The 26,200-nt window shown below is 39.5% G+C and overlaps 1 protein-coding gene across 2 annotated transcripts in view; it reads left to right on the top strand.

Annotated features, from left to right (window-relative positions):
• Positions 1–454: 454 nt before the first annotated feature.
• LOC137240993 (RNA-binding protein 5-A-like) overlaps positions 455–26,200 on the top strand; it is a 50,078-nt gene continuing 24,332 nt past the window's right edge. The window contains exons 1-4 of one of the 2 annotated variants that reach the window (XM_067768095.1): positions 455–738; positions 825–948; positions 1,099–1,401; positions 11,566–11,710. In XM_067768095.1, the coding sequence (XP_067624196.1) occupies positions 714–738; positions 825–948; positions 1,099–1,401; positions 11,566–11,710 (597 nt within the window). In that variant the 5' untranslated portion in view covers positions 455–713. The remainder of the gene's footprint in view (positions 739–824; positions 949–1,098; positions 1,402–11,565; positions 11,711–26,200) is intronic. The other variant, XM_067768096.1, reaches the window with a different exon arrangement.

The following is a 26,200-nucleotide window of genomic DNA, read 5'->3' on the forward strand; positions in this document are numbered from 1 at the left end:
AAAATGTCTTTGTGACACGGTCTTCATGAACATAATAAAATCCTTTCAGACGAGGCCATTACTTCGCACATTTTCTTCAGGGCTGTTGGCATTTCCTACAGCGCCGCTACCTTGTGCAACAATAGCGAACCACTCTGGCATTCCCATAACTACTCGTCGCTCGTTGGTAGGAAATTGTCAAAGTCATAGTGTACAAGTACAAGTGTGTTGACTTATCTGTCAAGCATTCTGACAGGCACTCGCTGGATTCGGAATGACAGCGAATTCAAAATGGATACCATTACCGAGTGCGCCGAATGATTGAAAAATTGAAAAAGTCGATACGATTGGTAGTCAAAAATGTTGTCGTTGAGACCAAAAATGCGACTCTAGACCTGAGATTTCCATCAGGTGAGCGAGGCTGTTTGTATTTTTGACGTTTATCGCTTAGTGAACACACTTGGTATAGGTACACTATGGTCAAAGTGAAAAATCGATCTAGCTGCAGAATTGTAATTTTTATAGTGCTAAATTGTTTGCATTATTAATCTTTAAATACTCAATATACGGTGAAAAAATAATACTAAAAGTATAATAGAGTAAATAAAATAAAGGACCGAAGTTGCACGCATTTCTTCTATTTGACCCATTCAAGTTGTGCTGCTGCAAGTGCAAGGCAATCACACTTCGTTGGCTGTAATTGTGCGCGTGAAAAATTTCTATACCATAAGATAATGGATAGGAGTGAGTTTTTTACATGTACATATATTATAGTTTTTATATATTCGTTTTTACAACTTTTTAAAATTTTTTTTTGCTGCATTTGCACTTTTTGTTAATATTAGGTTCACGATCCCCAGGTGGTCGCCGATATCGCAATGGTGGCGGCAACATTAGTAGCGTAATGGGTGGGGGCTCCCGGCGAGATTATCGTCGTTACAGTCGATCGCGTTCACGCTCAAGATCACGGTGAGTATACATGATTGTTAATACACATAATTTACATTTATTATATCATATCCAAAATGGTTTTTTTACGATTTTTTGGTAGTTTTAAAAGCAGAATACATGTGCTTTCTTTTACTTACACTATTAATTTAAATATCTACTTCTTTTTAGTGAACGCGGTCGCGAACAAAATTTTCGCAATCATAATACACGTTCTAGATCAAGAGATCGCATAGGTCCACATCGACGTGGTGGAAGCGTAGAAAAGGATTTATATCGGGACATAATCTATGATGATTACCAAGATGACAAAATCTATAATAATCGTGGTCATCGTGGCGGACGTGGCGATGATGATTTTGCTGATGAACGTGAGCGTTTTTGGAATGAACGAGCTAGGGATAAAGGACGCGACTATGAACGTGAAAGAGAACGTGAACGTGAACGTGATTATGATCGTGAACGTGAGAGAAGGTATGTATGTAGTGGTAAATACAAACGAACATTTTATGTCGTATCTTAAATTCCGAATAACAACAAATAACTACAAGGCGCGATATACCTCTGTGGAGATTGTCTAGAACAGCAGCCGACTGTCAATTCACTGAGAAGCGTTTAATGACAGCAATATACTCTGAGTCCGGATCAGCGCATTATACCTCATACCCTTCCACTTCCATTTCTTTGGAACTATTGGAATACTAATGCATCGGCTCGTTCGCCCTTTGACCGCCCTTACGACAACTTACCACCAATTTTTGTTGTGATATCGGCCTACTGATTTGTAAGATCGCGGTTTTGAATCGAGCTCAAGGCCTAACAATAATTATTTTATCATTATTATTGTTATGATAATTTTTTTCTTGATTAAAAAAATTTTAAATTAGAATAGAAGAAAGGAAAAATTTAGACAACTGCCAAAGCTCGTTGTATAGATCCATTTCGGGAACTGTTAAATTCCTTCATCGGCAACGTTTAGGCGCCGCTGCTATAACCATTCAGCTATCACAGCGGTTGTTTGTTTATCTTCATTATTTCTACTTCTATTCTGATTCTTGCCAACTGATATTCACAGCACTGCGACATCTGTTGCAGAATAGCTGTGAAAATTGGACTTGTCCCATGGGCAATGATGCCATAGTGTCATATTTTATGGACACTTTTTCCCCGTGCTCTGGGATGTATTAACAATTTTTGTTGTGATATCGGCCTACTGATTTGTAAGATCGCGGGTTTGAATCGATCCTAACAATAATTATTTCATCATTATTATTGTTATGATATATCTTCTTTATTGAAAACATTTTTTAAATTAGAATAGAAGAAAGAAAAAAATTAGACAACTGCCAAATATCCATTTTTTCAATCAAGAAAAAATTTATCATAACAATAATAATGATAAAATAATTATTGTTAGGCCTTGAGCTCGATTGAAACCCGCGATCTTACAACTTACCACCTCTATTCTGGATCTAAGAGCCCCACCGAAGAGCAAGTGTGGGACCAGGTAGTCATATAAAGCAAACTCTGAGTAAAAAACACAACATGCCACTCTGCCAGGAGTTTGTGTAGCGATAAAGACACTCCCTGAATGCTTTGGGGAGGGTTATCGATGTTGATGCTCCTTTGCCGGATATAAACCCGGTACGTTCCGGTAACAATACAAAAGCAACAACATTAAGGTACAAACCCAACCATATCGGAAGCAATAATATTACCAAATTGAAATTTTTTTTGTTGATATCCTTCAAAATTCTTCTTTTTTTTTTTTAATTTCAGTTTTCAACCAGTTTGTCAAAAGTAAAATATACTATTAAAATATACATTGGGTTGAGTATATAAAATGCAGAAACCGTTGAAAATTTTCACAAATGTGTTTTACTGTTGTGTAGACAACTTTTGGCAGTAAAATGAAAAACTTTCTACGTTTTTTTATGGATTTTAGACAGAGAGAATACCCCTAAAATTTCCAAAAAAATTTAAAATAATATTTAAATCATTATGTAAAAAAGCCAGGTGTTCTATGTATAGACAGCTCATTTTGAAAACTCCCATACTAAACGAAGGATCAGCGAAAGGGAAAGAAAAGAATATGGCCTTTTGTGAAACCGTATTAAATTTAATGCTTTTTTTTATCAAAGCACTACGTGCGTTTTTTTTACATTTTTCATGAAAATATTTCTTATATTAATATTAGCTCTCAGAATATACTTCAAGTTTGCTGTACTATACCCAAGAACATTAGGTCCAAGAAGCCTTAAGAAAGAATAGTAATCTATGGGGGATTCAAGGGGTTGTGTAGCGCAATATATAGCTTCTCCAACCCAATTGTCAACCTCACCTTCGAGCGGCGAATCCCGTTTCACTAACAGACGAGGCTCTGGCGACACCAGGCTCCTCATGGAACTTGGGGGTGGGGAGGGAGGGATGGCCTGAAGGTCCAATGTGGCCATATAAATCGTTCCCGAGATGGTCGGGCCAGCACCTTAATGGTGTTGTGTTACCGGAGCGTATCGGATCTGTATCCGACAAAGGACCATCACATCGATAATACTCCCCAAAGCCTTCGGGGAGTAACCTAATCGCTACAACAACAACAACAACAATAATAGTAATCTATCTTTAAGTGACCGGCCCTGCGTGTTTTATGCAAACTACGAACTGCACCAGCTAGGACTGGTGAATTCTCTCTGTTGTTGTTGTATTAACGATAAAGACACTCGCCGAGGGTTTTGGGATGTTGATGATCCTTTGCCGGGTATAGAACCGGTACCTTCCGGTAACAAAGCACAATTAAGGTACTACCTCGACCATCTCGGGAACGATTAATATGACCCAATTAAACCTTCTAACCCATAACGCCCCCTCCCCACTCCCTAGTTCCATGAGGAAGTTGGGGTCGCCAGAGCCTCGCCTGCTAAATATGCGTATGATACATACATATTTGTAACCGGATTCCCCTCCCGTAGCTGAAGTTGACAATTGGGTTGTGGAAGCTTTGAAGCTATAAAGCTTTGTATTGCGCTTATCAACCCCTTGAATCCCGTGAATTCTCACTTAACAATTAATCAGACTAGATATAGTTACGGATTACAGATAAATTACAGGAACATACAAAGTGAAATGTGTTGGATACATTAATAGAAAAAAGAACTCACTACCTTGATTTTAGTGCATTAAAAATAAATAAATACTCAACACGATTGAATTTTGCTGCTAATATATTTGGTTTGGTTCAAAGTAGTGATTGTTAACAAGTAGAGCTGATGAATACTTGATATTAAGGTTAATCGATAAATTTTAGGAGTAGGGTTAGTAAAGTACCAGGTGAGATAAGTACAATGTGGATAAAACAAATTAAGTAAGTTGATGAAAACCAAACATTCTCCCCCACTAAGAACGACTGTTCTTGAATTGCTTAGGTGTTATCTTGTGGTTCAGGTTGTTCCTGGTCCTTGTTGGTAAACTCCATTATTGGTAGCAGACACACCTTGGATATCGGACGTTTCAGCAGTTTACCGTTGAGTAAAAGTGTAACCATCCTTACCAGTCCATCTGTCCCAGGATGGGTTTGATGTACTCTCGCTAAGGGCCAGTACCCTGGTGCACTTCGTTCGTGCTGCAGTAAAACAATGTCGCCAACTTCTAGGTTTCGATTAGTATGAGGCCATTTAGAACGTGTTTGTAGGGTGTGAATGTACTCACTGCTCCATCTCTTCCAAAAATGCTGTTTAAGTCGTTCAACTAACTTCCAGCGGCTTAAAGAATTTTCCTCGTAAGCTAGTAGATCATATTCAGATACACAGGTAGTTGGCCACAAGTTGGCCGGATAAAGGACACAGTGATCGTGAGTTCAAGCAGCTCTCAATTTGAGCTAAAAGCGTGGTTAATTCTTCAAATGTAAGTCTTTGATCACGCATAACACGTCGCAGATAATGCTTTACAGATTTTACACCCGCTTCCCATAAACCACCGAAGTTAGGTGAGCCGGGCGGAATAAAATGCCAGGTGGTTCCTTCGTTAGCCAGTCCAGCTGCCAAATACTCGGGTAACTCTAATTTTTGAATTTCGAAGCAAATTTCAAGTTCTGTTTCGGCTCCAATGAACGTTGAGCCGCAATCAGAATACAAGTCTGTGCAACGTCCTCTTCTTGAAATAAATCTTCGGTAAGCTGCCATGAAGGCCTCGGTAGTTAAGCTGGATACTACTTCAAGGTGAATAGCTTTCGTGCACATGCAGACGAAAATGCAGATATAAGACTTAACAGCTGGCGTTTTACGTGATGTAGAATTTCTTATTAAAACGGGCCCAGCATAGTCTAGTCCACTATGTTTGAATGGTCTGGTAGGTTGAAGTCTCACTGCTGGTAGATCACCCATCTTTTGTTCATGCATTTTCGCAACATATTTGAAACACACAAGGCAGTGTCGAAGTACTGATCTAGCCAGGCTTCTGGCAGATAAGATCCAAAATCGACGCATAACGTATGCCATCATTTGTTGCACTCCACCGTGAAGTGTTTGATTGTGAGAATCTCTAAATATGAGTAACGATATTGGATTTTGCTTAGTTAGCACTATTGGATGTTTACTGTCGTAGGCTATTTTGGCCTTAGACAGTCGGCCTCCGTTCGAAGTATATTGTTGTCGTCGAGAAATGGAGAAAGTTGTAGGAGGCGATTGTTTTTGCCTAACGTGTTCTTCTTTGATAAACAGTCGATTTCAATTGCAAAGTCGACACGTTGGACTACTTTAACGATTGTGATAAGTGCTCGCTTTAACTCGTCCGATTTTAAAAAACCTGTTTCGTGGCTTACATTCTCTTGCATTTGCTGTTTGCGTTTGTTCACAGCTGATTTAAGCGTATTATAAAACCAAAGAATGTAACCTGTAATGCGAAGAAGCTTCGAAAGAGTAGAGTATTTAGTAATTAAAGAAAAATATTCATGCTTATCTGAGGTTACAGCAGTGTTGTGAAAGTTGACCTTAGTCTTTCGTTCTTCAAGCTCAGTATGTAAATTCAAATTTTGTGTCGGCCAGCGAGATGGAGTTGCTATCCATGGTGGTCCATTCCACCACAGCACATGTGTACGAAGTTTTGAAGGTGTTAGACCTCGTGTTAAACAGTCGGCGGGATTTTCGCTAGTTGAAACGTATTTCCATTGAGATGTGCTGGATTGCCGTTGAATCTCAGCAACCCTATTCGCGACATATACTGCCCACCGATTCGAATGGCTTCGAATCCAACTCAGAACAGTGGTGCAGTAATAAGTAGTTCTAAGATTTGACGTGAAGTAAGTTTTTTCTGTGGCCATTAGTTTTACGGATACGGCTTTAAGCGGCGCTACCTTTGTTTTCGATTGTATTAATGTTGATGAGAGAATGCCATCTGTACATACTACTGCATACACTACAGCCCCGTAAGCGGCTTGAGAGGCGTCGCAAAACCCGTGTAAATCAACTGTACTTGTTTGTTTGCAGCCAATCCATCTTGAAATCTTGATTTGCTCTAGCTCTTTCAATGAGTGACGATACCGAACCCATTCTGAATGAATTTGAGGTGGAAGCGGATCTTGCCAATCCAGTCCTTCTAACCATAATTTTTGAAATATAATTTTTGCAATGATAGTGGTAGGTGCTAGCCAACCAAGTGGATCAAAGAGCTTGGTCGCTTCAGAAAGAAGGCTGCTTTTAGTTACGGTGGCAGAAAATTCAAAGTTAATTTTGAAGTAGAAATTATCATCTTTTGTTTCCCAATGAAGTCCAAGCGCTTTAACAAAATTTTCGGAAGTTACCTCGAATGAGTGATGCTTATCAATGTGGTCTAGTGGAATAGATTCCAGCAACTCTGCCGAGTTAGAGTTCCACTTCCTTAAATTGAAACCACCACGTTTGGTAAGCATCGTCAGCTGTTGATATAATTCGGTTACCTCTTGAATAGAGTCTCCACCTGAAAGTATATCATCGACGTAGCTGTCAGTTAAGAGGATCTTACTTGAAAGAGGATATGAGCTCCGCTCATCATTTGCTAGCTGATGTAGCACACGTATGGCCAAGAAAGGCGCTGAAGTAGTACCATAAGTAACTGTGCAGAGTTTGTATATTTTTATTGGTTTTGTAGGAGCGTCTCTCCAGAGTATACATTGGAACAGCTGGTGTTCTTCAGAGATATTGATCTGTCGAAACATTTTTTCTACGTCAGCGGTAAAAGCTATGCGATGTAGTCTCCATCGAGACAATATAAGCGGCAAACTATTCTGTAAAGCAGTTCTTGCAGCGAGTTCCAGGTTAAGGGAGTTTTGGTTTTGATGATGATTTCCGCCATCGAATACTACTCTTAACTGAGTAGTACTGCTGCTGTCTCTCAAGACACCGTGATGACATAGGAAATATGAGTTAGCTGGAAGATCTTGCGGATAGTTTCCGATTTCCTTCATGTGACCTAAACGAACGTACTCCTCCATAAAGTCTCTATAAAGCCTCGAAAACTCAGGTTGAGATCTGAATCGTTTTCCGAGCTGATTCAGTCTTCGAAAGGCGTTAAAATTGGTCTGACTGATCGTTGGTAACTCATTTTGCAAAATAAGACGTTTGAATGGTAAGTGGACCTGATCTCGACCAGTGTCGTCACGAGAGTGAGTTTCCAAAAAATGTTTCTCTACTGCAGCTTCCTCAGTAGAAATTAGCGGAAGATCCACCATATCTTCTTGTTCCCAAAATAGACGCAGTTGGTTATCGATGGAATCGATTGACTATTGTTTAAGCGACTTAAACTATGAACATTTTTCGTTCGTTTGTTTCAGTAGCCATTGAGTGTGCTTGTAATTCTCAACTGGTTAGTGAAATATTCTAAAGACATAGTTTGAGTTTTTTAATTAAAATCGAGGTTCTTCGGATGGTGTGCTAATACATCAGAGCCCAGTGCTCGCCTCCATATCACACTTTGAAGGGGTTCTTCAAATAGAAGATGAGGTGGCTCATTAGAGCGAAACCTCAGAGTGCCCAACGCTCGCCCCAAATTAAATAAATAGAGGTTTTTCTTGTAGAAAATGGGGTGCCAATACCTCAGAGCCGTTCCGTGCTCGCCTCCATATCACATTTTAAAGGGTTCTTCAAATAGAGGATGAGGTGGCTCAGTAGAGCGAAGCCTCAGAGCCCCCAGTGCTCGCCCCCAAATTAAATAAATAAAAGGTGTACTGATGCTATGCATCCTCCCATGACTTAAACACACCAATAACACTAAAACTACCCAACTTAATAAACTGAACCCCTTAAAATAAACACAAATAAATAAATAAAGGTGTACTGATGCTATGCATCCTCCCATGACTTAAATACACCAATAACACTAAAACTACCCAACTCAATAAATGGAATACATTAAATCAAAAACCCCATAAACTCAATACAGTCCATTAATAATAATAATTTATAAAATTTGCAGAAAGATTGCACTCAATAAAATTGGTTTTTACTGGACCTGAATTCATCCACCCAAAGTAGGTTTCTTGCAGTAGTAAACCATTTTCACATTTTATCATTCCCGAGAGCAAAATGTTACAATAAAGCTCAGCACCCAAAATAAAATCGATTTTAGATGGAGAATTGAATCTGCAAGGAATATGTTTGGTAAATCCTTCAGGTAATTGGGATCGGTTGCAGTAGGAGAGTATGTTGTAACCCTTGGCAGTAAAAGAAATTGGCATTCTAGATTAAAGTGCTTGTTGTAAGCTGACCGCAAACTTATGTGAGCAGCCCTTCTTGTTGTAAAAAATTGAGAACCTCCAATACCCGAAATATTTGCAGTAACGTTACGTGTATTTAATCTTAACAATTGAGCTGCATCCTCAGATATAAAAGACGCTTGAGTTCCTTGATCTACAAGAGCCTTGAAACAAAATTTCCTACTGGGCGTTTCGACTATTACGCGAACGGTAGCTAGGAGTACTTGTGTACTAATATTAGTGGACAAAGTGTGAACGTTGGTTGACTGCACGGTCGCAGCTTTAGAGGTGTTAGATACGCCAGATTGGTGAGAGTTGTAAGTTGAGTTTCCAATTGAGGAATCGCTGTGAAGTAATGTATGATGCATGCTTCCACAGACTTTGCATCGTGATGTTGTTGTACAGTTACTGTAGGTGTTACCCTTACCTAAACAGTTCATGCACAGTTTGTTTTGTTTAACGAACTCCTGTTTATCCACTGCTGGCAATGCAGCGAATTTAAAACATTTATATAGAAAATGGTTCTGTTGACAGCAGGAACAGCTGTTATTGGCGGTGGCAGTTGTTGCTGTAAGTACCGATTTTGCGTATGCACCACGCCGTAAATCTTTATAGGAACTGACAGAAGGTTTTGCCAGTTTCGCAATAGGAAGCCCTTCTTCAACAAACTCTAATGCCTTGTAAGTGGAATCTAAAAATTTAAGAAATTCTTTCACTTGTGGGATGTCAGTGCTGCCGTGAAGTGATTGCTCCCATTCCTTTCAAGTTTGCTTGTCAATTTTTTGGGTTAACAAAAACATAAGAATTGGATCCCAGTTCGAGGTGTCCACCTCTAATCTTCTTAAAAGCGCCAAGCAATTGCGTGTTATGTCTAGCAATTGTTGTATAGTACGAAGACGTCCGTCTGTGTTTTCAGCATTAACCAATTTTCTTAGAATTTGGTCAACGAGTTTGCGTTTGTTATGATACCGATTCACGAGTGCAGCATAAGCTGGTTCATAACTGGTATTTGTAGCTGGATACTCCTCAACCATTTTTTTGGGAGTTCCGGTACACGAACCCTTTAAATAAAAATATTTTTGCACCTGCGTTAGGTTGGTATTGTTGTGTACGAGCGACAGAAACATGTCGCGGAACGGAAACCACTCCAAGTAGTCCCCTGAGAACGTAGGAATATCGATTTTAGGCAAGCGAGCGGCAGCTGAAATGGTATCGTTGCGTGAATTACTGGCGACGAATTTTTGTACCAGGTGTCGTAGGCAAAGCAAGTTCCAATTGTAAGTCTAACAGTTTTGTTTTGAAATTGATAAAAAGATCATAGCAGTCGTAAAAGGTCTCATCTTTTAGGTAAGGAACGTCGGCATCAGCAATAGAGTTTGCTCGTACTTCCGCGCAGATGTCGTCGTGGCCTTGCTTAAAAGTACAGAACAGCAATTCAGTTTCTGTAAGCCTTGTATAAGACCTGCAGTTTTTGATGCAGCGGGTTTTTCGTCAAAGTTTTTTTGGAACCTTTGTAGTTGCTTGTATGTCTTTCGCTGGTCCTCGATCATCGAATCGACGGTGGCCATTTTAGAAATTTTAATAAAGTGTATAGATATAAAGAGGTTAGATAATCCACGTGATTACTTTACTTTACTTAGCTGGTAAGTTTGGCAATTGATGTGGGATGATTGTAGAATCAGTTATTCCCGGGTTTCGGCACCATTTAATGTTGGATGCATTAATAGAAAAAAAGAACTCACTACCTTGATTTTAGTGCATTAAAAATAAATAAATACTCAACACGATTGAATTTTGCTGCTAATATATTTGGTTTGGTTCAAAACCATATGCAATCAATATTTGAGTTTTGAACCACAGCCTCCACGAAACTAATCAAAGGATATGCAATGAACAGATGGAATGTTGTAAGGTAAGGAGTGTTGTTTATCTGTTCTACAAAGTATTGTAATTAAAAGTCCATCTTACGTGAAGGAAACTAGAAGATGGTGAGCAGGAGCTAAAATGGGTCACATTCTTCGATTAGACATTGAGTGGCACGTCACAACTCCACCGCTATTTATTGTAGCGATATAGACACTCCCCGAAGGTATTGCGCAGTGGTATCGATTTCTATTTAAAAGTGAGCGATGTATGTAGCCTATTATGATGAATTTCATATAAAAAAGGCACATTTTGAACCCCACCCCCTCAGATTTTCATGAAATTTTTCATAGAGGTACACTTTACCTATACAAACACCACCTCGTTTTTGGAAATTGCATTTTTGAAAAATTGTGGGCGTAGAAAGGTGTCAAAATTGTGAAAAATTACGGTAATAGGTACTTTTTAGCTGTGATAACTACGGAATGGCTCAACCGATTTCAAAGATCTTGGTACCATTGGAAAGGTGACGTATACTGTAAGAATTTTGAAATGAAAAACCATATTTTTTAAGTTTTTTTAAAAACTAAACTTGGAAAAAAGATCAAGCATTTAAAAACAAAAAAAAAAAATGCTTTTCAGTGTAATCAAAATTTTCCCAGTGCACGATTTCGGTAGCCGATTAGAATACCTTCCCAATGGTACCAAGATCTTTGAAATCGGTTGAGCCATTTCATAGTTATCACAGCTCAAAAGTACCTATTACCGTCATTTTTCACACATTTTTCACAACTTTGACACCTTGCCACGCCCACAATTTTTCAAAAATGCAGTTTCTAAAATTTAGGTTGTGTTTGTATAGGTAAAGTGTACCTGTATGCAAAACTTCATCAAAATCTGAGGGGGTCGGGTTGAATGCAAATCGGTTTTGATATATATGAAATTCATCTTATGTAAATACACAACTGGGTATACATTAGTCGATTTCATCCGAATGAAGACTAACTTTTTTAATTGAATTGTTCGTTTTTTCTTATTTTCCTTTTTTTTAGAGACAACCGTCATAGCATTAAATACAGTCGACGTTACGAGGATAGCGATGATAGTGATGACAGCATACATAAACATTGTAATAACAAAATACCATCGAATACTATTATTGTTTTAGGACTACAATCACATATAACCGAAGCTGATGTGAGTTTGGTTTTTTGCTAATGGTCTACACAAAAAAGACATGAAACTATTAGACAAATTGGTAATAATTTCGACAAAGCTAAATTGATTGGAGGCACAGTCGGATTTTGATATTTTGTAAACACCGCCTGTGGCCCTCATTCAAATGTTGGCCCATGTATAAAAATTTAGCGAAAAGGGAGTCGTTTGTGGCTGATGTAGGATGATACATGCGATAAGAAACGATTGAGCGCAAGAGGTTTCGGTTTTCGAAAAATATTAGTCGTACAAATAGGAAGCGATCAGTTTGCAAATACCCGATAAGTACTAAGCTGCATAATTCCTTAGAAATTTTTTTTTATACTCAGCGTGCTTTGCACACAGAGTATTTTAACTTTGATTGGATAACGGTTCGTTGTACAGGTATAAAGGAATGGAGATAGATATAGACTTCCATATATCAAAATCACCAGTATCGAAAAAAAATTTTATTGAGCTATGTCCGTCCGTCCGTCTGTCCGTCTGTCTGTCCGTCTATCCGTTAGCACGATAACTTAAGTAAATTTTGAAGTATCTTGATGAAATTTGGTATGTAGGTTCTTGGGCACTCATCTCAGATCGCTATTTAAAATGAACGATATCGGACTATAACCACACCTACTTTTTCGATATCGAAAATTTCGAAAAACCGAAAAATGCGATAATTCATTACCAAAGACGGATAAAACGATGAAACTTGGTAGGTGCGTTGACCTTGTGACGCAAAATAGAAAATTAGAAAAATTTTGGACAACGGGCGTGGCACCGCCCACTTTTAAAAGAAGGTAATTTAAAAGTTTTGCAAGCTGTAATTTGGCAGTCGTTGAAGATATCATGATGAAATTTGGTAGGCACGTTACTCCTATTACTATATGTCTCCTAAATAAAAATTAGCGAAATCGGATGACGAACACGCCCACTTAAAAAAAAAAATTTTAAAGTCAAATTTTAACAAAAAATTTAATAATCTTACAGTATATAAGTAAATTATGTCAGCATTCAACTCCAGTAATGATATGGTGCAACAAAATACAAAAATAAAAGAAAATTTCAAAATAGGCGTGGCTCCGCCATTTTTCATTTAATTTGTCTAGAATACTTTTAATGCCATAAGTCGAACAAAAATTCACCAATCCTTGTGAAATTTGGTAGTGGCATAGATTCTATGACGATAACTATTTTCTGTGAAAATGGTCGAAATCGGTTTGAAGCCACGCCCAGTTTTTATACACAGTCGACCATCTGTCCTTCCGCTCTGATGTTAACACGATAACTTGAGCAAAATCGATATATCTTTACTAAACTTAGTTCACGTACTTATCTGAACTCACTTTATCTTGGTATAAAAAATCGAAAATCGACTATGACCACGTCCACTTTTTCGATATCGAAAATTACGAAAAATGAAAAAAAAAATGCCATAATTCTATACCAAATACGAAAAAAGGGATGAAACATGGTAATTGGATCGGTTTATTGACGCAAAATGTAACTTTAGAAAAAACTTTGTAAAATGTGTGACACCTACCATATTAAATAGAAGAAAATGAAAAAGTTCTGCAGGGCGAAATCAAAAGCCCTTGGAATCTTGGCAGGAATACTGTTCGTGGTATTACATATATAAATAAATTAGCGGATTAGCGGTACCCGGCAGATGGTGTTCTGGGTCACCCTGGTCCACATTTTGGTCGATATCTCGAAAACGCCTTCACACATACAACTAAGGCCCATTCCCTTTTAATACTCATTAACACCTTTCATTTGATACCCATATCTTACAAACGCATTCTATAGTCACCCCTGGTTTTTCTTTATGGCGATATCTCGAACCTATAGAACCAAGGACCACTCCCTTTTAAAATAATCATTACCACCTTACATTTGATACCCATGTCATACAAACACATTCCAGGGTTACCCTAGGTTCATTTTCCTACATGGTGATTTTCCCTTATTTTGTCTCCAAAGCTCTCAGCTGAGTATGTAATGTTCGGTTACACCCGAACTTAGCCTTCCTTACTTGTTAATTTTATGATGAATTTATTAACATGCTGATCTATTAGTGTGGCTGAAAATAGGTAATTTTATGAAAATTACGGACATCAAGGAATCGGGCACTTTCGTAAACCTATGAACATACGAAACCTAAACCAATTTAAAATTCATCGTTCAACGTCAAAAACTCGCCTAGTAAATTGATTTACGCAAAAATGTAATTAGTAAAATGTATTTTTGGAATATTATGTATATACGAGGTGTGTTCAGAGAATAACGGGAATTTTTTAATTTCGATGGTTTCGAGTGTCCAATTCATTTTTTTACTTTGTCAGTGACAGCTGCTTAGGTTAGACGTGTTTTTATGAGGTCGGCGGTTTTCGTTTGTTATAAAAAATGGATCAAGTGGACAAGTGCGGCTTTTCCACCACAATAATGCACCCTGATCACACTTCATTGCTTGTTCTTGAATTTGTAGGCAAAAACAATACTGTAACGATGCCACAGCCTCCATATTCGCTAGACATGGCTCTGTGTGACTTTTTTCTATTTCCAAAAATAAAGAGAACCTTGAAGGGCTGTCGTTTTACAAGCATAGATGAAATTAAAAGCGCATCGCTTAAAGCGCTGAAGGCTATCCCAAAGATCGAGTTTGAGAAGTGTTTCGAGGATTGGTCGAAGCACTGGCACAAGTGCATAATATCTAATGGGAACTATTTTGAAGGCGACAACATTAATGCAGATGAATAAATAAATATCTTTTTCAAAAAACGAAAATTCCCGTTATTTTCTGAACACAACTCGTACTTAGTTGAACACTTCCATGAATACTTAAACGGAAAAGAGCATTCGGATTTTGGCAGCGGGCGTACGGTAGAGATGTATTTTCGAAGGTCAGAAGATGGTAAAATTTTTACCCGCTTTGAAGAAATAGGAATAGAAAAACAAGTAAGGAAGGCTAAGTTCGGGTGTAACCGAACATTACATACTCAGTTGAGAGCTATGGAGACAAAATAAGGAAAATCACCATGTAGAAAAATGAACCTAGGGTAACCCTGGAATGTGGTTGTATGACATGTGTATCAAACGGAAGGTATTAAAGAGTATTTTAAGAGAGAGTAGGCCATAGTTCTATGGATGGATGCCATTTAGGGATATCGCCATAAAGGTGGACCAGGGCTGACTCTAGAATTTGTTTGTACGATATGGGTATCAAATGAAAGGTGTTACTGAGCATTTTAAGAGGGAGTGGGCCTTAGGTCTATCGGTGGACGCCTTTTCGAGATATCGCCATTAAGGTGGGCCAGGGGTGACTCTAGAATGTGTTTGTACGATATGGGTATCAAATGAAAGGTGGTAATGAGTATTTTAAAAGGGAATGGGCTTTAGTTCTATAGGTGAACGCCTTTTCGAGAAATCGCCATAAAGGTGGACCAGGGGTGACTCTAGAATATGTTTGTACGATATGGGTATCAAATGAAAGGTGTTAATGAGTATTTTGAAAAGGAGTGATCCTTAGTTCCATAGGTGGACGCCGTTTCGAGATATCGCCATAAAGGTGGACCAGGGGTGACTCTAGAATGTGTTTGTACGATATGGGAATCAAATGAAAGGTGTTACTGAGCATTTTAAGAGGGAGTGGGCATTAGGTCTATAGGTGGACGCCTTTTCGAGATATCGCCATTAGGGTGGGCCAGGGGTGACTCTAGAATGTTTGTACGATATGGGTATCAAACGAAAAGTGTTACTGAGCATTTTAAGAGGGAGTGGGCATTAGGTCTATAGGTGGACGCCTTTTCGAAATATCGCCATTAGGGTGGGCCAGGGGTGACTCTAGAATGTGTTTGTACGATATGGGTATCAAATGAATGGTGGTAATGAGTATTTTAAAAGGGAGTAATCCTTAGTTCTATTGGTGGACGCCTTTTCGAGATATCGCCATAAAGGTGGACCAAGGGTGACTCTAGAATGTTTGTACGATATGGCTATCAAACGAAAGGTGTTACTGAGCATTTTAAGAGGGAGTGGGCATGAGGTCTATAGGTGGACGCCTTTTCGAGATATCGCCATTAGGGTGGGCCAGGGGTCACTCTAGAATGTGTTTGTACTATATGGGTATCAAACGAAAAGTGTTACTGAGCATTTTAAGAGGGAGTGGTCATTAGGTCTATAGGTGGACGCCTTTTCGAGATATCGCCATTATGGTGGGCCAGGGGTGACTCTAGAATGTTTGTACGATATGGGTATCAAACGAAAGGTGTTACTGAGCATTTTAAGAGGGAGTGGGCATTAGGTCTATAGGTGGACGCCTTTTCGAGATATCGCCATTAGGGTGGGCCAGGGTGACACTAGAATGTGTTTGTACGATATGGGTATCAAATGAAAGGTTGTAATGAGTATTTTAAAAGGGAGTAATCCTTAGTTCTATAGGTGGACGCCTTTTCGAGATATCGCCATAAAGGTGGACCAAGGGTGACTCTAGAATGTTTGTACGATATGGGTATCAAACGAAAGGTGTTACTGAGCATTTTAAGAGGGAGTGGGCATTAGGTCTATAGGTGGACGCCTTTTCGAGATATCGCCATTAGGGTGGGCCAGGGGTGACTCTAGAATTTTTGTACGATATGGGTATCAAACGAAAGGTGTTACTGAGCATTTTAAGAGGGAGTGGGCATTAGGTCTATAGGTGGACGCCTTTTCGAGATATTGCCATTAGGGTGGGCCAGGGGTGACTAGAATGTTTGTACGATATGGGTATCAAACGAAAGGTGTTACTGAGCATTTTAAGAGGGAGTGGACATTAGGTCTATAGGTGGACGCCTTTTCGAGATATCGCCATTAGGGTGGGCCGGGGGTGACTCTAGAATGTTTGTACGATATGGGTATCAAACGAAAGGTGTTACTGATCATTTTAAGAGGGAGTGGGCATTAGGTCTATAGGTGGACGCCTTTTCGAGATATCGCCATTAGGGTGGGCCAGGGGTGACTCTAGAATGTGTTTGTACGATATGGATATCAAACTAAAGGTATTAATGAGGGTTGTAAAAGCGAGTGGCCCTTAGATGTATATGTGAAGGCGTTCTCGCGATATCGACCAAAATGATCACTGATCGTAACACGTAATACGGGCCCAGTGCGAGTAACATTACTTTTAGGATGGAATAAAAATAAAAAATTCAATTTGGCCACTTTAACTGACCTCAATTTCAACTGCAGTTGAAACTTTCATTGAAAAACCGGACATAAAAGAAACATGTATTATTCATATAAGGTACATACATACATATGCACGTCAGTTATTTAGTTGTACTTTTCTGCCTTTGGCGGTACTTAAATGGGTTTCGGGTTCGATGAAAAGTTTTACAGTCACACTTGGAAGTGATCGTGATAGTCTTAAATGTGTTTCCGTCCCTTAAAATTCATTGACATGTTCATCTGCTTTATTGGTTTCTCGTTGAGAGTCGGGATTAAAAAATATGCTCTTCTAATATATAATAACAAACTTAATCAGAAGATCCTCCAAAAATTCTTGACAGTTGAATTCATGATGTATTACTAATGTTACCAAGTTATTATTTACCAACATATATCAGGGGATAGACTAGCTCAGTGGCATTCGGCCTAGAACGATAAGATGCTGATCCGAAGCGATCTGGATTCATATATTCTAAATTACAATCCTCTCATCTTAGTGTTCTGATTTTTGAGTTAAAATTTTTTGTATATTTAGAATACCACTGTTTAGCCGAATTTTTTTCTTGTTTTTTTGTTTTTTTCTTGTAGGAATGAGAAAAACATTCTTCGAAAGTCTTCACTAGTACTGTACAAGGGAAAATCTTTGGTTGAATATGACGTGAATGCAAATAGTTTGTTTTAACATTTTTTTGGGAACAAATTAAACATGTGTATGTATATAATAACTAGCAGTCCCAGCAGACGTTGTTCTGACCTAAATTTGGTTTATCTGCATACATTTTAATAAGCTTTTTCCGTATAACTCTGCCCTCGCCCCTCTACACTTTTTCCTAATCTTTGTATTCACTCCTCCCTCCGTATTTTTCGCTTCATCTATCTCCATCTTCGTCTCATTCTATCTCTTTCTCAGTCTCCTTCTCTCTTTTCTCTCAAGTTTTTCTCATTCTTCTGCATATCTTATTGCCAGTTCCAGAGGGTGGTATGTATTTTGTTCCAGTCCCATTCCGAGTCTCAGTCCCAGTCCCTCTTCGAGTCTCAGTCTCAGTCCCAGTCCTAGCCCTAATCCCAATCCCAGTCCGTCTTAGGTCTACTTCCCGGAAAAAAGCATCGTAAATACTCATATAGGCAAATTTATATACCAAATTGAAGGCAAATCGAATAGGACGTATGTAAATAGGTATGTGGGTATTATTAATTCATGACTTTATTTCGGCTTCGCATGCATATTTATCAGTTTTGCCAGGTTGATGCGACTAAATCGAATATCACTATGAAAATTACTTTAAAGCTCTCAGCAACAGCTTTCATTTGATATCCATAATACACACACATTCTAGGGGTATTCGGGTCCATGTTTTGGCCTATCTCTCGAGACCCTAGTCACCCAGCGGTGTAAAATTTATCCACGATTTGGCCTATATCTCGAGACCCTAGTCACGAATAGGTATGAAAACTACCCTGTACTAAAGCACTTATCAACAGCTTCAATTTGATACCCATAATGTAAAATTAGTATCTAGGCGTTCACGGGCCCACGTTTTGGCTTATATATCTCGAGACCCTAGTCACCCAGTGGTATGAAAATTACCCTTTACTAAAGCACTCATCAACAGCATTCATTTGATATCCATCTACTATATATTTGTGAAAGTATGTCTGTATGTATGTTTGGACTTGCAGCCTAAACCACAGAATGGAATCGAACGAAATTTTGTCATGACATACCCTGAGTGCGTCAATCTATGGTAGGTTATATAAAAAAAGTTTTCGACAAGGGGGCGTGGCACCTCCGATACAACTGGAATTTTTCGTAGTCAATATATCTGAAAGTATTAAGGCTAGACGACTGAAATTAGGTGAGTGGTTATATGAGACCAATCCCTACCCCTCCAGAAAAACTGGGTATAATGAAAAAGGGGGCGTGGCACCTCCCATACAACTTGACTTTTTCGTTGTCAATATATCTGAAAGAATTATAGCTAGACGACTGAAATTAGGTGAGGAGGTATATAAGACTAATTCCTACCCCCTCGGGAAAAATTGGGGATAGCGAAAAAGGGGCGTGGCATCTCCCATACAAATGGGGGTTAGGAGTAGTCTAATATATTAGTCAATATAGTACTGCTTTTATTTATAGCAGAACGACGTCGGGTACTCTGCTACTATTTAATAAACACATTATAGGGGTACCCGGGTCTACGTTTTGGCCTATATTTCGAGACCCTGTTCGTCGATCCTGAATTTCTTTGCTCTAAACCTCACGGAGCCCGAGACCTTTACAACGAATGCAAAACCGTGGAAATCGGATCGTGCGTTCTGGAGTTATAGCGTCAGGAAGGAAACCCCGACTTATTTTTATATTGTAACGAATTTACTTGCAATTCCTCTTATTTCAAATTCTCTGCTAAGTTCGAATCACTAAACTGTTGAATAAATAACTCCAATATGTAATAATGCAAAATGGCCTTTATTAAAGTACTTCACAATAACGCTCAAACTGTGCAACGAATAGCTTGCTTGATAACCAATCTGATTGATAGCTCAAATGAAACTCTACTATTCAAAATAATACTGCTCTTGCTCGCTAGATAGCGTCTTAATCGAAATCTCAAATCAAACTGAATTCCAGCGCCTCTACAATTGCCGCCTTTTATACTCTTGGATTTCAACGTTCACATCTTCTAGGCGCTTCCAGAATCTACTAGTCCAGCAGCTCTCAAACTTCTCAGCTGTAACTACAATTGCACAATTTTATAGTTTTTCTCATTGCATACTTTCAGGAGTATCTCATATATATGCATGTGTTTGTGCATTGACTCTCCGCTGCTCGTACAAGTACATGGTACATATGTGTAGACGCAATTATTGTTTCGTATATGTAGATATATAGTGATTTATCTATGGATGTGAATTCACGTCACTGCTTAGCATCAGCTTAGAGACGATAGCATCGCTCAGTGTTGCTAACATTCGTTACACTGTCCTCCACCTAAGTCTGATCGTCCCGATCAGACAAATCTCTCGATCTATACGCTGCCAGCCTTTCCAAATGAACCACTTTCATTTTGGTTCGTGGTTTGCCAAAGGTTTGTATGCGGTAAACTACATCGTTGATCCGTTTTAAAACTTTGTATGGGCCCTTCCCAATTACACTGCAATTTCGAGGACAAACCTTTTTTTCGGTGTGGGTTGTATAACAGCACCAAATCTCCTTCCTGAAACCCTTCCGAATTAATTGCTTTATCATATCTCGCTTTCATCTTGTCACTCATAATCTTTGCTCGTTGCCTTACAAGATCGTGTATCTCTCTCAGCTCTTCTTCCAAGACACCAGTGGATTTCTTGACATTTCTTTCCCAATGGCATCTATCCCAAACCTCAAATCAGCTGGCAGTCGAAGGTCATTGCCAAAAATTACTTTTGCAGGTCTTTGGCCCGTGGTTTCATGCACTGCTGATCGGTAAGCCATCAAGAATAATGATATGCGGGTATCCCACTCCTTATGGTACTTGTCTACTACTTTCCTTAAATGCTCTTCCAATGTTCTATTGAAACGTTCCACCATACCATCGGACTGAGGATGTAATGCAGTTGTCCGTGTTTTCCGAATGCCCAACTTCTTGCACATTTCTTGGAACACAGCTGGTTCAAAGTTCCTGCCTTGGTCAGAATGTATCTCCATTGGTACACCATACCTTGCAACCCATTCGTTGGTAACCACTTCTGCTACTGTTTCTGCTTCTTGGTTTGGGATTGGGTATACCTATTACTGAAATAATCCATAACCACCAGTACGTATTTGTTTCCGTGGTTGCTAGTAGGAAATGGACCTGCGACATCCATAGCGATCCTTTCAAATGGTGCACCTGAAATATACTGCTTCATCTGACCATGACTTCGTGTTTTGGGCCCTTTCGCTCTGTTGCAAACCTCGCAGTTGGCAATCCACTCGGTGACCGACTGACGGCAACCAACCCAATAGAATCTCTGCTTAATTTTCTCGAGCGTGTTCGTGATTCCAAGATGACCTCCACTTGGACCATTATGCAGCTCGCTGAGCACGTCAGGATTCCTCTTTCTGGGAACAACTATCAGTTTCTTCTTGCATTTACCATCCTCACTCTCCCATACTCGATGAAGGCAACCGGATATCAATTCTAAACTGTTCCACTGTGCCCAATATGACTTCGCAATGGGACTCTCTGCTGACATCTCTTCTCTGTTTGGTCTTTCGTTTCGTTCGAGCCCTTGCATAACACGTGACAGATCTGTATCTTCTAGCTAACACTTTCTTAGCTGTTCCTTGTCCCATTCATCTGTACATGTTATAATCGTTAGCCGGACATCTATAATGTCTTCTTTAGCCTCGGCTTTTGAACAGTGCTTGCATTCCAAACTACATGGTCTTCGTGACATTGCATCAGCATTTCCATAGGTACTACCTTTTCGATGCTCATTGGAAAAGTCATAGCTTTGTAGTCGCTCGATCCACCGTGCCAATTGTCCTTCCGGATTACGGAACTGCAGAAGCCATTTCAACGCTGCGTGATCAGTCCTGACGCGGAATCGCTGGCCGTAGAGGTATTTGTGGAAATGTTTAATGCACTCTACCAATGCCAACAGCTCTCTCCGTGTAACGCAATAGTTCCTCTCTGGTTTTCCAATTGAACGGCTGTAATATGCAACTACCTTCTCCTGTCCATTGACCAATTGTGATAAAATACCTCCTATAGCATATCCACTCGCATCTGTATCTAGAATAAATGTTGCCCCTGGAATCGGATATGCTAACATTGGGGCAGTGCACAAACGCTCCTTCAATGTTTGGAAAGCCACTTCTTGCTCCTTCTTCCATTCAAAAGCTTTATTTTTTCTTGTAAGCTCATGGAGGCTATGGGCTACGCTGGAAAAATTTGGTACAAATCGGCGGTAATATGTGCACAGCCCAAGGAAACTTCTTAATTCATGTAGGTTCTGTGGTCTTGGCCAATCCTTTACAGCCTCTATCTTTTCGTTCGCAGTGCAGATGCCCTCTGTCGCTACCTTGTGACTCAAATAATTTACTTCCTTTTTAAACAGCTCACACTTTTTGGGACTTAACTTCAGACCAGCGCCAGCTATTCTTTGGAAAACTTCCTCCAAGTTCTTAAGATGTTCATCAAAATTCTTGCCCAATACGATGATGTCGTCCAGGTACACCAAGCATGTTTTCCAATGTAGTCCTTTCAGTACCTGGTCCATGAGTCTCTCAAAAGTAGCTGGTGCATTACAAAGTCCAAAAGGCATCACTGTAAATTGCCAAAGACCATCACCGACACTGAAGGCTGTTTTCCCTTTATCTTCCTCCTTCACCTCCACTTGCCAGTAGCCGCTTTTCAAGTCCAGCGTGGAAAACCATTTCGTACCAGATAGTGAACCAGAGTGTCGTCAATTCTTGGCAATGGGTAGCTATCCTTTTTCGTTACGTCATTCAACTTCCGGTAGTCCACGCAAAACCTCATTTTCCATCCTTCTTCTTTGCAAGTACTACCGGTGAGCTCCATGGACTAGCTGATGGTTCAATGACGCCGCTGTCGCTCATTTCTTGTATGATTTGACTCACAACTTCCCGCTTCGCCAGTGGAACACTACGTGGAGGTTGACATCCATGTGGTACATCCATGTTTTTATATCGCATCGTCTTGCTTTGCATGTCGATCTTGATGCCCTGGTCGATAAAGAAGTCCACTCCAATTATGATTTCATCAACAATTTCTGCCACTATAAAATTGTGTACTATCGTGACGTTCCCAATTGCGACTTCACATGATACTTCTCCTAGAACCGTGCTGTCTTCTCCAGTGGCTGTACGCAATATTGCTCCATGCAATGGTCTTATCTTCTTGTTGACTAAATCCGCTCGAATGAGGGAATGAGATGCACCCGTATCTACAGTCAGTAAACGTTCCTTTCCATCCACATGTCCTCCGACAGTAAGATTGCTCGACCTTCTTCCAATTTGTGAGATAGAGATTATGGGGCATTCAATTGAGGGAGTCAGCTGTCGCCCCTTGCTGCTGACTCGCTTTAGTTTAACGATTGATTTGTCTTGGAGATTTGCTCATCTCCTTCTGCTCTGCGTTTACGACCACCCACATTGTTGGAACTGTTAGGGTTGGTGTTGCAATAACGCGCAATATGCCCTGGCTTTCTACACTTAAAGCATTTGACTGCATCATTATTCTTCTGCTGCGTACCCTTCAATGCTTCCAAAATTGCGTCTACCCAGTCTGGCTTTTCCACTTCCACGCGATGAGCTTTGTACGCTGGCTTACTCAAAAGTGAGGCTGTTTCCTGAGTCAGTGCAAGCGATACCGTTTCAGCAAATGTTAGTTTTGGATTCGCATATGTAGCCCGCTTCGTTTCCACATCTCGTATGCCATTTATGAAGCTCTGGATTTTGACCCTTTCAGTGTATTCCACGGGTGCATCAATATCTGAAGCAAACTCCTGCAATGTCTCATTTGCTTTTTGGTAGCGGTTTTGCAACTCAATTTGGAATATCTGTTTCCTATGCTCGCTTCCGTAACGTCTCTCTAAAGCGCTCATCAATGTTTCGTAGTTGTTCCGCTCAAACTCTGGGATGGTCTGTAAGATTTCCGCAGCTGGTCCTTTTAAAGCTACGAACAATGCAGCAACTTTATCTTCAGCATTCCAGTTGTTCACTGTTGCGGTCTTCTCAAATTGTAGCTTAAAGACCTGGAAAGGAACAGAACCGTCAAAGGATGGTGTTTTTACCTTTGGATTACTCGTTGAAACTGTTGGGCGATTTATTTGCAACTCCTGTATACGACCTTTCAAAGCTTCTATCTCGGCATCCATTTTGTCCTCGAGCTGTACAATTTTTGTATTCTGTGATTCTAGCTGCGAAGACATTTGTGCCACCTGCAATGATAACGCTCCTCTTGTGCTTCCATCTTGGATGTAATCTGTGTCGACATTTCTGAAATACGCGTTTCTTGTGCTTCAATCTTCGATGTTATTTCTGACGACCATTCTGCAATACGTGTCTTCTGTTCTTCCATCTTGGATGTTATACGGTTCTCTTGGGATTCTAGCTGAGATGACATGTTGGTGGATATTTGTGATGACATTTCTGTTATACGTGCCTCTTGCGCTTCCAGTTGGGATGCCAATTGCAACGACATTGATGCTACTGTCGATGTTTGTGCAGATATTGCAGCCAATATCATGTTCAAGTCTGTGCTGGTAACCGTCTGCGATGTTTCGTTTTTCTCTTCAATTTTTGTTGTCTCCTCGCCATCAAGATGAAAGACATACTCTTCCACATCAATTCCTTCTGCTTCCATTGCCTCTCGTAGCCGTGCCTGAAGTTCGAGTTTAACGCCGCTTGTATTCAATCCACGGCTCTCCAACTTCTTTAGTTGCTGGATCTTCAATTCACTGAACTTTGCCATGTCCTTGTTGTCCTCTGGAATTTATTCAACAATTCCTCTTCTGACACCAATTTTAACGAATTTACTTGCAATTTCTCTTATTTCAAATTCTCTGCTAAGTTCGAATCACTAAACTGTTGAATAAATAACTCCAATATGTAATAATGCAAAATGGCCTTTATTAAAGTACTTCACAATAACGCTCAAACTGTGCAACGAATAGCTTGCTTAATAACCAATCTGATTGATAGCTCAAATGAAACTCTACTATTCAAAATAATACTGCTCTTGCTCGCTAGATAGCGTCTTAATCGAAATCTCAAATCAAACTGAATTCCAGCGCCTCTACAATTGCCGCCTTTTATACTCTTGTATTTCAACGTTCGCATCTTCTAGGCGCTTCCAGAATCTACTAGTCCAGTAGCTCTCAAACTTCCCAGCTGTAACTACAATTGCACAATTTTATAGTTTTTCTCATTGCATACTTTCAGGAGTATCTCAGATATATGCATGTGTTTGTGCATTGACTCTCCGCTGCTCGTATAAGTACATGGTACGTATGTGTAGACGCAATTATTGTTTCGTTTATGTAGATACATAGTGATTGATCTATGGATGTGAATTCACGTCACTGCTTAGCATCGGCTTAGAGACGATAGCATCGCTCAGTGTTGCTAACATTCGTTACAATATTATAGATAATATCAAAAATATGGAAGTATTAGTTTAGCACGGCCTTACTTATGGAAGAGAACACCAAAGATAACCTAACTGATGAATTTCTGTAGTTAAATACAGTGAAGGTCGATCGATAGCCGTGAAATTATAGTGAAAAATTTTCAGATAGCCGAATGACAGAAGAAAGAAGAATTTAGAGCGAGACAGTTGACGGCTTACTTCACATGGTTATTCCACCATGATTTTCGTGTATTGTGACAATTTAATTACACAATTGACAAAAAAAGGAAACATTTTTCTTACAAATTTAAAAAGAAGTTTCAAGTGCGTCAAACGGCGCAAAAGTTGAAGAATTTTAAAATCACATCGCCGACTCCGTGGTCGGTGGCATCAAATATGAATGAGCGGCATCAATCCAGTGCTAAAAAACCCAAAATTATTAGTAACAAAGATGTGAGCAACTTTTATGAGCTATCTTCGAGTGGGGGCTTAATAAAAATCAGTGAAAGAGGTGAAAATTTGAATATGCAAATAGACCCGGAAGTATCAGGTGGCAGTGGGAGTAATTGCGCAAGCAACAATAGCTCTCAATTGCCTAAAAATTAACATAACGATAATGATGGATCGCATGCCATCAACCCAGATATCCGTCTTGAATGTAGGGGAGGGTAGTGATGGTGCTCACGCTATCGACCAAGATGGCGGTGCTGCAAAAAATATTGCACTTAGCGGTAGTGGCAACGGTGCCAGTACAGTTAACCTAAAAGACTCTGAAAATGTTGAGTCTCCAATATTATACCCACATAAATTTAATGGAACAAAATTTGTACTGGTTGATTCTTCAGCCAATACAAATATGCTTAAAATTTCTTCAGGTTTAAATTTATATTCCAAATAAAAGACTTAAAGCTAAAAGACATTGAATTAATCAATGCAATTGGAAAAACACTTTACAAAATCACCTTCAAAAATACTTTCTCAGCAAATAATTTTACACTTGATAAACGTCTAATTAAAAGAGGACTCAGAGCCTTCATTCCTAAATCGGCCTTAGAAGTTGATGGTGTTGTGCGAGGAATACCGACCGTTTGTAAAGAGCAAGACATTAAAATTGAAGCAATCTCTGCAATTCCAATTAACTCTGTTATGCGCTTCAACAGAAAAGACA

Source organism: Eurosta solidaginis, chromosome 2 (assembly GCF_040869045.1).
Source record: "Eurosta solidaginis isolate ZX-2024a chromosome 2, ASM4086904v1, whole genome shotgun sequence".
Taxonomy (NCBI): domain Eukaryota; kingdom Metazoa; phylum Arthropoda; class Insecta; order Diptera; family Tephritidae; genus Eurosta; species Eurosta solidaginis.